Source organism: Indicator indicator, chromosome 31 (assembly GCF_027791375.1).
Source record: "Indicator indicator isolate 239-I01 chromosome 31, UM_Iind_1.1, whole genome shotgun sequence".
Classification (NCBI taxonomy): domain Eukaryota; kingdom Metazoa; phylum Chordata; class Aves; order Piciformes; family Indicatoridae; genus Indicator; species Indicator indicator.
The window spans coordinates 4,413,828-4,428,781 of NC_072040.1; the positions used below are offsets into that span (position 1 = coordinate 4,413,828).

The 14,954-nt window shown below is 52.3% G+C and overlaps 1 protein-coding gene across 1 annotated transcript in view; it reads left to right on the forward strand.

Annotated features, from left to right (window-relative positions):
- C31H8orf34 (chromosome 31 C8orf34 homolog) overlaps window positions 1–14,954 on the forward strand; it is a 93,542-nt gene that overhangs the window by 26,268 nt on the left and 52,320 nt on the right. The window contains 3 exon segments of the mRNA XM_054394655.1: window positions 839–1,005; window positions 4,545–4,680; window positions 13,822–13,907. Coding sequence (XP_054250630.1) covers window positions 839–1,005; window positions 4,545–4,680; window positions 13,822–13,907 — 389 coding nt within the window.

A 14,954-nucleotide genomic window follows, 5' to 3' on the forward strand; every position in this document is an offset into this window, starting at 1 on the left:
ACAGGTCTGGTCTGACTGGGAGAGTCGGTGTAGCCAGCCCGAGGTGGCTGGTGCCCTGTGTGCTGGTTTGAGGCCAGCCAGAACATCTCTTGCCCCGAAAGGGACAAAAGAATGACACACGCAAATGGATTGGAGAGTGATGGAAAGTTTAAATGGAAAAACGATTAGTGAAAATACAGAAAAAAAACCTACAGACTACAAAGCATAGTGGAAAAGAACATCCCAAAGCATACAGAGTCCCCCACACAGTACCCAGAGGTTTCCCAATCCTTCCCTCCTCCCACCTGAGGGTCTACCCAATCCCTCAGGGCTCTTCCTTCCCCCCCTCCCGCTGCTAGGCAAGTCTCAGGCTGGCCAGGTCTGAGACTGCCCCCCCTCCAATCTCCTCCTGGCATTAGGCCTAGACAGGCCTAAGAGGCCTTGAGGATACTCCCCCGGCATTACCCGATAAGAGAGGACATCTGCCAGGGGAGCAGAGAGGGAAGAAAGAGGAAGAGACTGACTTTGCAGATGGCCTTATAGGGCGCAGGATTTATGGGTAGAAATACGCTGTTTTCTGTGTCCACCCTCAGTGGGTGGGCACCCAGGACACCAGAGGTGTATCTCATGCAGCAGTGGCAGGGGAGCACCCAGCCTAAACTGCCACACCCTGCCAGCCTGTGACTCCTAGCAGGCAGTGATCAGGGAAGGAGGGGGAACCAGTTGGTTTGAGTGTGCTGAGATGGTGTCCAGCAGCAGGTCTGGAAGACATTCTGGGCTGCAGGCATGTGGGACATGTGTGACCTGTGTTCTAGAGAGTAAGAGCAGTAAGAGAAAGTTGTGCTTTCCTCCCTTACAGTTTGAAAATGGAGCCAAAGAGCAAAGGACTGAAGCACCACCAGCAGCAACACAAGAAGCTGCTGGCTGCCATGCTCTCGCAGGACTCCTTCGACTCTGCCCAGAGCACAGCTCCCTCCGTCACCGAGGAGGACATCGACAATGAAGATGATGCAATGGAGCTGCTGGGTAACTGCAAACCATTCCCTCTGTTTTCTGCCACTTCCTGTAGTAGAGATGAACCTAACCAGGTCATAGCTGTTCACAGCTGAGTGTCAAACTGCTCCTCCTGTTTGAAGCTCAGGTATCCAGCGGCTGTGTGGAGCTTCTTAGGGTTTAGCTTGCAGGTTCCAGGAGTGGATGCAGTGGAGAAAGCAGCAGCTACATCCAGGTCCTGTGAACTGCCAAATGCTTCAGGTGATCTCCTACATCAAGCACTTGCAGGTTCTGCTTGGAGAATGTATTTAGGTGCAAGGAGCAGAATTAGCTGCACTGGCTTCCGTTTGGTTCTCTTTATCTTAGCTGTCTCAATTCTGTCTTTGGTGTGGTTTGGTTGGGATTTAGCAGCTACAAACAGTTTAGGCAGTGGAAATTTGTAACTTCTCCAGAGGTTTGTCGCTGATTTTCCAGCAGACTGTAACATTAGATATGTTAAACTACATTCTGGGAGCATCTCTGCTTTCCAAGAATCGCTGGTTGAGAGAAGGGAAATGCTTGAAGAAAGTGAATTAATCTTCTCTTTTCTGTTCAGTGAGAGATACTTAACAGCCGCTCGTGGTTTGCAATAGTATTCCCCCCGCCACACACACACACACTTGTTAGCTTTATCTGAAGATAAAGGCCACCAAGGGATTGAAACGTGGTGGTTGAGCTGCGTTTGTCCCGGCCGGGAGAGGCCTCAGGACGGCGCAGTCCCAGCGGAGGCCACGGGAGGGCGCTGCTGTTCGGCTTATCCCCCTGCAGCTGACGAGAGCGGCAGAGCCGAGGGCTGCAGGGGAGCAGAAGCACTCTGGCGGCTGCAGAGCTGTGGAATCTCTCTTCCCAGAGATTATCAATATAAAATAGATTCTTCGTTCCAGCAAATTCAGCCCCAAGCCTGCGGGTGGCTGCCAGGACTGATGGGGAATGTGTAGCTGATGTTCTGTAGCTCACTGTGGTGAGCTCTGACATCTTTTTTGCTACTCATTGCCATGGACATGAATTTCAAACCTGTGGTTGTAGATAAGTGTACACCAAAGTGTCAGAAGCACAACAATGACCTACACCCCTTGGACACCTTGGCAAAAAACATGCAGAATAGAGGAGGAGAAACTGATTGATTTTTTTTTTTTTTTTTTTTTTCTCCTTGAAACTAGAAAGTGACATTTTCATAGGAGGAGCAAACAGCAAAATGCAGCAAAATAATTCACATTTCCAAAGCTCCACTGCAGCCTGTGGCAGGTCTCCCAAGGCCAGGGCAGTGATCCTGTGAGCCTGGTCAGGGCTCCCCTAATTGTGCAAATTGTGAATGTCTGCCTCCTGTCATCCTGAGTGGTGCAGGAGCTGGGAGAGCAGCACTCATCAGGCTGTGCCAGAGCCACAGCAGCAGCTGGTGCTGCTGGGGGCTGCTCCACCCCAGGCAGGTCTGGCTCTGCCAGGGGCAGCTTGAGCTTCATGTAGCTTAAACTAGTTGTGAATCTCAGCAGCAGGGGTGGGATTGTGAGCTCTGGGTGACATCAAAGGTCTCTTCCAGCCTCAGCACTTCTAATCAATGCTTCCTTGTGGCACTGCTGCCTCTTGCTCACCTGCCACATCTCTAGCAGATTTCTGCAGGATGCTCTTCCCTGGTGTGTGGGTTTGCTGTGGGACCCCCAGAAGCTGGCACTGGTGGTCCCTGCAGCAGCTGCAAAGGAACTTTCTCATCTATTTCTCTGTCTGGCTCTCAGCGTGCACACAACCCCAGGCAGCTGGGAGGGAATGGCTGCAGAGAGGCAGCTCCTCAGCCTGTCACAGATTTAATTGTTCCATCACCAGCACCTAACTGCAGAAGTTCTCTAAGTAAGGTTTGGGATGGAGGAGGCTTGGCAACGTGTCTGCCAATGGCTTGCAGACCTATTTCTGCCGCTGGCTAGAAGGGGAAATGGATCTTTGCAGGGGATTTCATCAGATGCTTTCAGTGCTAACTTGGATGCCCTTAGAGGGAGAGAAAACTCTCTTGACATGTTTGAGTATTTCTGAGAGGAGCTCACTTTCCTGCTGTGCTTCAGGAAATGGAGAGCAACTGGGTTATGTCAGTCACAAATAATTAGGCTGAAGTTATGGCTGTGTTGTTTCAGGAGTGCTCCCATCATGATCTGATCACAGTGGTGCTGCCTTCCTGAGCTCTGCTCCAAGTTCATGGTTGGTCACCACAGAGCTGTGGTCAGGGCTAGCTGTGGTCAGTTCTTCACCTTGGACTGGCGTTGGGCAGCGAATGGGAGGAACAGTCCTGAGGAGAAGGCCTTTGGGTGCTGGTTGATGAGAAGCTCAACATGAGCCATTTATGTGTGCTCCCAGTCCAGAGCCAGCCCTGTCCTGGGCTGATCTCCCAGGCTGGCCACTCTGAGGCCACTTAGGGTCCCTAAGTGAACTGGAACTCAGGTGACACCACAGCCTGGGGAGGAGGGCAGGGCTCTCAGGAGGAATTTTTGCTTCTTTCTTACTGCATTTCTCTGGTGGGCATTTGAAAGGTTTCAGAGTCTTCCTGCCTTCCATCACACCATCCTCAGCCTGGCCTTTCTTTTTCTCTCCTGTCAGTGAATTACCTCACTGCTGCTCAGTAAAATCACTGAACCTCTCAGCTGGATCATCACTTCTTGGGCCAGCAAAGACACAGAGAGAGAGAAAAGATTCAGTGTTCCAGACCCTGTCACTGAATTGACTTATCCATGAAATCCTTCTTTGCTCAGACTGGTTCTTTCCAGTGTTCCACAGGAACATCTGAACCTTTGGAAACCTTTTTTCTCCCTCTTACATGCATCCCTGCCCTCCTTTGTCTTTGTTTTAACAGCATCCTGAGTTATGGACCAATATTCCTCTGCAAAACAGGCTTCTGTGGCTGAGCAGCTCAGGGGTCGGGTTGATTGTTTGGGATGTTTAATGAAGGGCCTCCCACAGCCAGCATGGGCAGCCAGGGAAATTGCCAGGTGGCACCAAATGTGCTCACAGCTCAACAATTCCCATCTAAAGTGATAGGTGCTGGGAAGCAGGCAGCTCCTCAAAGCCCATTTGCTTTGGTGGGAGGGAAGTGCAGCATCTGCGTGGGAAACCTGAGGCACTCAGATTCTGGAGTCACTCAGCACCGTGGCAGAGTGCAGGAGTCAAAGTGACATCAAATGCTGCAGTCAGAGTCCCAGCACAGTGGGGGCTGGAAGGCTCCTCTGGGGATCACCCAGTCCAGCCCCTGCTCCAGCAGGGCACCCACAGCAGCCTGCCCAGGAGCACAATGCCCAGGTGGGCTTCTGACAGAGCACCAAAGGCAGGAATGTTCTTTGATATTCCACAGCCAAACTGATGGAGCCTGGAAGGACCCAAATCTCTCTCTCTGGATAAATCCAAACTTTGTAACCCCTCTCAGATGCCTTTTCCCATGGTCACACAACTACTTGCCTGTGTTTGCTTCTCGATTCTTCAGTGATCCTACAGGAGCAGCACTTGAGCTGCCTCACAGCCTGACCATGTGTTCACCCAGCTCTCCTGTCTCCTTGCAGAGGATCTGGATGACCTGAGAATGGAAGGAGTCACAAGTGTGATGTCTTCTGGGAGCAAATTCAATCCAGCTCGGAGCACTCACCCGGCAGAGCCTCAAGCCAAGGTGACGCTGAACATCTGTGCAAGGTGTGCCAGGTAAAAACCAAAGCAGCCCCCCGTGTGCTCCCCCAGGCACCCCTGGCGCCAGGCTCTCCCTCTGTGCTGTGCTGATGACCTCTCCTGTGCTAAAGCAAAATAATCACTTAGGTCCCAGCTCCCCTGTGGCCCCTGGCAGCTGGGCTGTGCCAGTCAGGTTGGTGCTTGGTGTGTCACACCAGCAGGGAATCAAAGGCCAGGGGTAGTCTCAGGCCTTACTTCACAGCCTGAAGCTGTTTGAAGCCTCTCTGCCCCGGAGCTTCCTTGGATATTCGAGCTTCTGTGGTTTTGCAGGGGATGACTCAGGGAATGCCAAGGTTCCAGCACCTGTACAAATGGAGATTGAGTTGCACAGGTGCACTGCAGCACTTCCAGCAGTTGCTGCTTAGCACTCCATAATCTCATCCTGTTCCACCTCTGAGAAATAATTCAATCAGCTCGAAGCCTTTTCGGTTTTGACAGCTGGAAATCATTCTTGCACGTAGGGTAGGAGGGCCACATAAACAGGTTGGCCTTGCCGGAGCCAAGTCAACTTGAGAAGGCAACACTAACAGAACCCCCAGAAACGGCATTCTTCTCTGCAGACAAAAGCTCATTTGGAGCAGGGCTTTAAGCCTGTTGAAATGACAAAAGTGGCCTTCTCACCCTCCTGTTAATGGCCCAGATTAGCAAGAACAAAGCCGAGGCATGCCAATTTCATCTGCCTGCCTTTGCCGCTGCCTGCTCCATTGTGTGGCTTGAGAGGGGATTAGCTGCTTGTAAATAAAAAGCAACCTGTGGTGAAATTAAGTCAAAAGTTTGGCCATATGCCACCCTACCGCCCTACTTTTTGCCCCATTTTGCTCCTAAATTACTACTTATGCAGGAGGAGGGGTGGCAGGGCTTCCTCTGATGCTCTGGGACACTGCATCTCCCACGCAGCAGCATCTCCCCAGCAGGGCTCAGGGGATCAGGGCAGCAGCCACCGGGGGTCTTCTGCTTCTGCAGCTGTGCTGTCGGCAGCGTGGCCTCCTGCTTCGAGGAGACAGCAGGCAGGGGCTTCTCCCTGATTCCCTGGAAAGGAGTTGTTTAGGCTAGCAATGATTGCCAAGCAAGCAGCCAGGTGAAAGTGTGGCAGCTTCTTCTTCGGCTGACATCAGTTGCCCGTGGAGTAACCAGTGGAAAAGGAAGGAAAAGAGAAATGCTGAGTTTTCTGCATGGCCTTCTTTGAAGGTGCCTGAAATCCTGCATGGATCACTCTGAAGGTTAATTAAATTTGCAATTCCCTAGAGCAGTCCCTGACAGCAGGTGCCACAATATTCTCTATCCCCTCTGTCCTGCACACCAGGGAACAGACAGCTCAGATCTGGTGCCAAACCTCACAGCCTTGGCCACTGCTCTTGGCCTTTAGCTGGCTGGACTGTGTGGCTCTGCAGTCTAAACAGGAGATGGGAGAGGAAGATCTCATCAAATCCCCTCCTGACAGCTCACTTCTGTAGAGCAGAGCTCCACTTAGCCTGGACACAGTGCAGGCTCTGCCCTGCCTGGGGAAGGTGGTGAGCAGCTGATGGTCCCTTCCTGACTGGGGTTCCTTGCACTTGCTGCAGCTGAGCAGTTTCTTCAGAGTTTGGGGGAATTCAGTAAATAAAGCATCTCAGAGCAAGGCAAGGGGGGAGCAGGTCTCACTGTTGTGCTCAGCAACCAACATTTGTCCTTCAGGACTGTGAGGGCTCTGTTCTGCTGGGGTGTTTCACCCTTCTCCCTGCATCTGAGAACACCCTCTCTTACTTGAAGTGATCAGCACAGTCAGGTCTCTCTTCTCAGACCTCCACAGCAGCTGAAGCAGTGGGTGGAGAGAGTTGTGTGAAGCTTGAAGGACGCCTGGACAGGGCTTGTCCTTCCTTGCCTCCACAAGCAGTTCAGTTTTCTGTTGCTCAGTGGTGCAGCCACTGCAAACACCCTGCTGTGAACCCCCAGCCTGGGGCTCTGGGTCCTGCCTGGGGGAGCTCTGAGTGCTGCCATTCTCTGCATTGCTATGGCAAAGCCTTGTGTGTAGTGCAGGGTCAGAATGCAGAGCATTGCTTTTGGTTTTAGAAATTATGTCTGGGGTTTTCCTGTTCTCTGAGCAGCCTGGTGTGATGAGCAGGTGGTTGATAAATGCTCTGGGATTTGATTGTAAGCACAGCTGAGAGGGCAGAGCAGAAGCTGCTGCTGGCCATGCTCTAGGTTGCAGTTCAGCAGGTGCCTTCCCTCTTGCCTTTGCCTGGTTTTGGGTTGCACACAGTGAGCTGAGCTGAGCTGTGGAGGCAGTGGGGATGCTGTAGGGCTTGTGGAGGCAGCTCAGCAGAGCTGGGCTGCTGGAGGGGTGCTGGCTGCCTGTGGGAGGAGGATGACTTCCTGCCTGAAATGTGATTGGCAGAGCTCCAAACGTTAGGAAACCTTTGAGCTCAGACTGGCAGCTGAATTTGACTCTTGCATTTGCATACATCTAATTCTTTCACCTTGCTGGCTGTCAGAAATACATTTAAATAATTCCCTGTCTTTGATTCCTCTCCACTCCAGTTTTTCTGTCACCCCTCTTCTAGAAGGCTCCTTGGGCATGTTGGGGATCTTCTGAGAGGGATTTCTTTAAACAATTGAAGGAGACAGTTGAGAATAGACATGAGTAGAACTACAATAAACCACCCAAACTTTGCTTTTGTTCTTAGAAGCTGGTATCTAACCCCCAATGCTGATAGACTTTCCTACCACCTTCCACTAACAGATGGACTTATGACAGCCCAGGGCAGGAGTTTTAATAAAAGGTGAAGCTCTCCACCCTAGGAGACATGTAGGATGGGAGATGTTTCCAAGCTGTCACACCAAGTTGGTTTTTACAGGTTTAAAAAGTACCAACCCCCCCACAAGCCCCTAACAAACACAAACCCCAAAACCAAACCAAACCAAAGAGAGGAAGTGAGCAACAAAAGGAAGGGTTAATTCCCTGGAGTATAAATTGATTTGCAGCCTGGAGTATAGCTGTAAGGAACAGAGGGCTCAGTGTGCCCTGCAGGGATGCTTCCCAGCCCCTGGTGAATGCAGAGGGAGAACAGCTTGGGGAGAGTTTTCAGATGGGAAAGGGTCTGCAGAGCAATGTTAGTGCCCCTGGGCTGCAGGGCAAGGGAAGCAGTAGTCATCTAAACAGAGGGGTGGCATGGTTCAGAAGGTGGAACAAAGGAGGTTTAGGTACAGAGCAAAGGCTACAGCCTCCCCCCTGCATTTGGAAGGGTTGGGCTTTGCTGTTCAGTGCAGAGTGGGCACAGAGCCTTTTGGTGCAGCTGAGCTGGACTTGGAGCAAACCTGTGGTCATAGAAGTTCCTTCTTCACCTAGGGGCACACCTGGGCTGAGGGGGAAGAGCCTGGCTCAGCCTATAACGTGGCTTTGTGGCTGCTCTCTCAGGCACAGGCAGAGCCAGTGAAAGCCAGGTCTGGCTGCTGAGCCCTCAGGCACCCTCCTCACGCATCAGCAGAGCTCCCAGGGGTTAAAGAAAGATCTAAACAGCGATTTGTAGGAGCCAGACCACACTTCCACCTCTCCTCCTGCTTTGTGAGGTGCAGCTGAGCGTTTTGCAAGAATTTAATCAGGCATAAGGTCTGAGATAACCTTAATATGCTGTTGGAATGAATGTTAGGGGGGGCTCTTTTCCTCGACTGTTGTTTTTTTTTTTTGCAAGGACCACCCATTAGCCTTGTGTGCCCACTGCCATGCTGCAAAGTTAAACCTTGCTCTTGTGGAGTCCTGCCAGTGCATTCCTGGAAGTAAGAAGCTTTTTGTTTTTAATAGTGCAGGGGCTGCATTCATTCTTCTTCCCATCAATAGGATACAAAAAAGGGGTTGCATGTGATTAAAACAGCAATGGGATTATAGCAAACACACTGTGCCACCAGCTTGGGGGCTGCCGAGCAAGAATGTTGGGCAGGGGCAGCAGTCGCATACGAATGGAGCTCAGCTGCAATATTCCAGTCCCTCCCTGGCTGAGCAGGAGCAAAGGCAACCAGGACCTGAGGCCCTTCAGCACGAGAGGGATCAGCTCTGCGGGTCCCCACAAAGGAGGGCACCTGTCCATTGGGGCATTAACCATGGCCTTGCTGCCTGGCACCGCTGGGGTGTGGAGCACAGTTCAAGTGCAGCAGCATCTGCTTGAGCTGCTAATGTGGGATAAATGAGGGGCTCTGAGCCTGCTGCCACTGACAGAGGCTCCTGGAAACTTGCTTTGGGGAAAACCACTCAAAAATCCTCATGCCAGCTTGCCTGGCTGTGCCATCTGCATGGCTGCCCTGCTCAGCAGCTCCAGCCCTCTCTCCTTTCTGGTGTCTTGCCCTCCAGTGTTCCTTCCACTTAGCTTTTGCTTGTTCACAGAACGGGTTGGCTTGGAAGGGACCTTAAAGGTCATCCAGCTCCACCCTCTCTGTCCATGGCAGGGGTTCTCTGGCCAAGGGCAGTGATTCCCAGCTGGGTGGAGGATTCTCTGCTGTTACTCAAACTTTAACCACTTCACTTTCTCACAGTGAGTCTGCTGGGAGGTGCTGGCTCTGGGCATCCCGAGGCTAGGACAATGCTGATGAGACCTGAGGCCACTGGGAAGCATTTGGTGGAAGGTTTGCTAATGAGCTGTAGGGAAATGCAGGAAAGAACCCCCAGAGGTTGTGTTTCCCTTGTTTGTGGGGACTGGAAGAGGGTTTGGTCATCTTTGTGTGCAGATACCTTGGCAGTGTGACATCCTTCCAGGACACAGCAAACTGCTGCCTCATCCTGCAGCAGGGGGGCAGGAGCCAGGGTGGCATCAGGCCATGCAGAGGGCATTTCCAATCAGTCCATAATCCAGGGCTGTGCCAGCAGGAAGAACCTCCCAAACCCTCCCTGCCAGCCCTGCTTTTCTGATGGCATCCCAGGGAACGGGTGCAGGGAAAAAGGATTTCCAAATGGAAGTGGCTGGCACAGAAATAACCTGGGGGGCAAAGTCTTCTGATGGTTCAGACACAGAATGTTGGGAAGTGTCTGCCTTCAAATCTCACCAAACCTTTACCTTTCTGATCCTCATCCCTTCCCTAGCTGCCTTCTGCTCTCCACTCTCTGGCTGTGTGCTGCTTCTGAGTGGCTCTTTCAGAGCAGACAGCACTGCACATCCCAGCTCACTCTGCCTCTAGTTGTCATACTTTTTTTTCCCTTTATTTTATCTTTTTTTAATTTAGTTTTGGGGTTGGTCGGTTGTTTTTTTTTTTCTTTGTTTTATGTTTTTTGACTTTTTACTTAAGTTTTCTTGGCCCTCCTCTTTCAAAGAGCTGAATTTTCCTCATGTTTGTGCTGGCTTCACAGACTTGGTCCTAAACCAACAATTTTATCTGCCTCTTTTTTGAGTGACCAACAACCCAATGGAACTCTCTTAGTAGTTCTTTATAACTTGAAAAAGTCTTCTTTCAGTTCAGACAGATGTGGGGAAATCCCTCTTTGCCCTTTTGATGCTTAAAACTCCTCAGGTAGAACCCCCTAGATAGAACATCTTTTCCAGGAGCTGTGGTTCAGCAGGGGCTATTTCATTTTATATTTTTTTGTTAGCTGAGGCTGGTTGTAAAAAGATAGAGCTGGTGTGGGGAGGTGGCTGCATTGTAAATAGAAAAATGCTGTGGAAGAATTCAAAGCAGAGCAGGCTTGAAGGGTTTTTTCTAGTTCTTTGGAGTCTGCCAGCCTTGATTTGTAATCATAAGACCAGCAGGAGCATGTTTGAAAATGAAATGGTTATTGCTGTGTCTGGCTTTGTGCAGGCTCTTAGTTCCCCACTGCATCCCACCCCTCACTGGGGGAGCTGCTTCAGACATCTCTTTCTCTCTTCTCCTCCAAAATACTTTTAACCCCCTCCATGATTTCAAAAGACAAATGCCCCCTCCCCCCCTCCCCCAAAAAGCCTTTCCCCCCTCACTGCCCTTGCTGGCTGTGCTGTCTGCTTGGTAAGCTAATTCCTGAGGGCAGTGTGCATGGATCCTGCTGCTTGGAGCTGTGCTGGGATGGACACCAGCAGCAGAGGTGTGCATGGATCCTGCTGCTTGGAGCTGTGCTGGGATGGACACCAGCAGCAGAGGTGTGCATGGATCCTGCTGCTTGGAGCTGTGCTGGGATGGACACCAGCAGCAGAGGTGTGCATGGATCCTGCTGCTTGGAGCTGTGCTGGGATGGACACCAGCAGCAGAGGTGTGCATGGATCCTGCTGCTTGGAGCTGTGCTGGGATGGACACCAGCAGCAGAGGTGTGCATGGATCCTGCTGCTTGGAGCTGTGCTGGGATGGACACCAGCAGCAGAGGTGTGCATGGATCCTGCTGCTTGGGGCTGTGCTGGGATGGACACCAGCTCCAGAGGTGTGCATGGATCCTGCTGCTTGGAGCTGTGCTGGGATGGACACCAGCAGCAGAGGTGTGCATGGATCCTGCTGCTTGGAGCTGTGCTGGGATGGACACCAGCAGCAGAGGTGTGCATGGATCCTGCTGCTTGGAGCTGTGCTGGGATGGACACCAGCAGCAGAGGTGTGCATGGATCCTGCTGCTTGGGGCTGTGCTGGGATGGACACCAGCAGCAGAGGTGTGCATGGATCCTGCTGCTTGGAGCTGTGCTGGGATGGACACCAGCTCCAGAGGTGTGCATGGATCCTGCTGCTTGGAGCTGTGCTGGGATGGACACCAGCACCAGAGGTGTGCATGGATCCTGCTGCTTGGAGCTGTGCTGGGATGGACACCAGCAGCAGAGGTGTGCATGGATCCTGCTGCTTGGGGCTGTGCTGGGATGGACACCAGCAGCAGAGGTGTGCATGGATCCTGCTGCTTGGGGCTGTGCTGGGATGGACACCAGCAGCAGAGGTGTGCATGGATCCTGCAGCTGTGCTGGGATGGACACCAGCAGCAGAGGTGTGCATGGATCCTGCAGCTGTGCTGGGATGGACACCAGCACCAGAGGTGTGCATGGATCCTGCTGCTTGGGGCTGTGCTGGGATGGACACCAGCACCAGAGGTGTGCATGGATCCTGCTGCTTGGGGCTGTGCTGGGATGGACACCAGCAGCAGAGGTGTGCATGGATCCTGCTGCTTGGGGCTGTGCTGGGATGGACACCAGCTCCAGAGGTGTGCATGGATCCTGCTGCTTGGAGCTGTGCTGGGATGGACACCAGCAGCAGAGGTGTGCATGGATCCTGCTGCCTGCAGCTGTGCTGGGATGGACACCAGCAGCAGAGGTGTGCATGGATACTGCTGCCTGCAGCTGTGCTGGGATGGACACCAGCAGTTCTTCTGGATGCAGAAGATGCAGGGAGGAAGGCAGGAGGAGACCAGGAGCTGGGGGATGCTGGCTGGGGCTGTCTGAGGCTCTGGCTCACAGCTCAGGGTGTCCTGCAGACACAAACCTCTTTCCCAAGGCCTAGGAAAAATGGTTCACAGGGGAAGAAAGAGTGCTGAGGCTGAAAGGGCTGACAAAGGCTGTAATTTTTCTGCTGTGAGATAATGGTTTGAAGCCAGCAGCAGATAAAAGCTTGCCATAAGAATGGCTTAATTCCCCATCTTGTAAAAGGATTAGATAATTCAGGCTCTTTATGGATTCCTTACTCTGGGAAATGTATTTCCACTTTGGGTTCTCCTCAGAAAGAGCTGCAGAGGGCACTTATTGAAATGCACAAAGGGCTGCATTCAGCCCTCCTGAGAAGGCAGACAGCCACAGAAAAGATTATTCTGCAGCCTGGGTCAGTGAGGAAGCTCTGCTCACCAAGGGGATATTCTGGTTTCCCCAGCTGAGAGCATGGGGGCTGTGAATTACCCACTGGTGACATGGAACCTTGCCACAGACATCTCCAGGAGTGACTGCAGAGTAATGCTTTTGATTTGCAGAAAGAGGATGGACTGAACCCAAGTCCACTTCTAACTGCAGGCTTTAGGAGTTTTCAAGCCCTCTGCTGTGTTCTGCTGGGCTGAGCAATGGCATCCTCAGGAGAGGGAGCACCCAAGGGCCCTTGGTCCAGGTGTGGGCAGTGCAAAAGAGCTTCCTAGGGGTGACCTGCACGGTGGGGCAGGATGGAACTCGACCAGCCTGGGTGCTGAGTACCTGCCATAAACAGAACTGATGGAGCCAACAACAGCTTCCTGCCCAGAGCTCTGCACTGCTGCTCTCAGGTGGATTTGGGTTGCTAATAAGTTTCTTTAGGACCTGCTCATCAGTGGCCATGGCAGGGTCTGATCCAAGTGGTGCTCATCTCTGGGGAACATCAGAATCTGAGTGGACTTACCCAGCTCTGGCTTGCTCTGGTTGAGAAGACAAAGAAGGTAGCAGAGTGGAAGCCACACACAGTGGTGACAAAACTCTGCTTGGTTGGGGATTAAAGGAGAGTTGGTCCTACACTGAGAAGCCTTCTTCTGCCTGGGCACCTGGGGTTCATTTCTGGGAGGAAGAGACTGGGAACTGCCTGACTGGGGTGAGGTGACCTGGGTTTGGAAGGCTGTGGCAGAAGAGTGGTAACCAATTTCTGGTGGGCACCTGAGCGCTGGCTTTGGGGCAGCCTGGCAGCACACTTCCACACTGCCTCCTTCCTCCCTGGGTGCCAGCAGAGACTCTTTGCCTCATGCAAACACATGGAGGGCCCTGGCTCTCTGCTCTGGTTCAGGCAGGCAGGACAGGCTGGGGACAAACGACCTGCTGGTGACTGTCCAAGCTCAGAGCAGAGCTGACCTTGCAGAATGGCTGCTCACACCCTGCCAGTCTGCTCCCAGCTGCCAAGTCATGCTAGGAGAAAGACCAAGATGCACTCAGGGTTTTCTCCTAATAGCAATGACTGGATTGCCACAGGGATGTATTGTGGCTTTGGAAACGGGGTGGGAGGATGAGGAGGTTGCTGTGAAGGGAAATAAAGTTAATCCATGAGGCATTTCCTCATGGGAAAAGCTCAAGAGTCTTTGTAGCACTTGGTCAGTCTCTGCCAGCTGGACTCCTCCAAACAGCCACTCAGCAGAGCTCCTCTGCCAGGCAGGTCTGCAGTGGGTCCTCAGCCCCCACCCTGTGAGTCTGTGAGGCAGTGCTGGGCTGTGAGCAGGGTGCACAGGCAGAGCTCTCTGTGTGACTGCAAATGTTTTGATTCCATTTTTCCTCAACTTAGATTGCAGGGAGATAACTTGGCAGAGAGGCCATATGATGTCTCCATGGTATCTCAAACAGCTGAGCCAGCAGTGCCAGCCCCTGATGGTAAGTCACAGAAATATTTACTGCTCATAAAACCCCCAAACACCAACAGCTTGACTTTAGGAGGGGAGGTTATGTCTGTAAAAGAAGATTAACCATTTGCAGAGTTCCTGGGCATTCCAACTCAATCCTTTACCCTTCAAACCTGTCAGAAGAGCCCCCAGCATGGAGCTTGCACTCCAGAATAACTCCTGGGTGTGTTTTGGGAGCTGCCCTGGGCCAGGAGTCAATTGCAGCAGACAGTTTAGATGTTTTTTTTTCACTGTTTTGGATGTAGAATAACTTAACAGCAGAGACCTGGGCTGTTCATTGCCAGGTGCCCTCTAGCCAAAGGATGTTCTTGGAAAGATTTGGTTTGCTGCTGCACACCTGTCCTCAGGATTCAGATAATCAGGGAACCATGGAATGGTTTGGGTTGGAAGAGACCTCCCCAGCTTGTCCAGTCCACCCCCCCCTGCACTCAGCAGGGACATCCTTCACTAGAGCAGGTTGCCCAGAGCCCTGTCCAGCCTCACCTTGAATATCTCCAGGGATGGGACCTCAGCTACCTCCCTGGGCAACCTGTTGCAGTGTTTCAGCAGCCTCCTGCTGCAGAACTTGTTCCTCAGTTCCTCACATCCAATCTCAATCTGCTCTGCTCTCATTTCAAACCATTGCCACTGGTCCTGTCCCTGCAGGGCTTTGGGAACAGTCCCTCTGCAGCCTTCTTGTAGCCTCTTCAGATACTGGGAGGCTGCTCTAAGGTCTCCCTGAAGCCTTCTCCTCCCCAGGCTAAACACCCCCAGCTCCCTCAGCCTGTCTCCAGAGCAGAGGTACTCCAGCCCCTGGATCATTTTGGTGGCCCTCCTCCATCAGGTCCATGTCCTTCCTGTGCTGAGGGCTCCAGAGCTGGACACAGCACTGCAGGCAAAAGAAAAACTTCAGAATTTCTTCCTAAGCTTCACTGACCTCTCCAAGCACCACTGCCTGGAGTTAACATACATGAGATGAGGAGCTTAGGCAAGAGCTCTGAAGAACATTTCTGCTGCTCATACAAGAATCTCCAGGTCC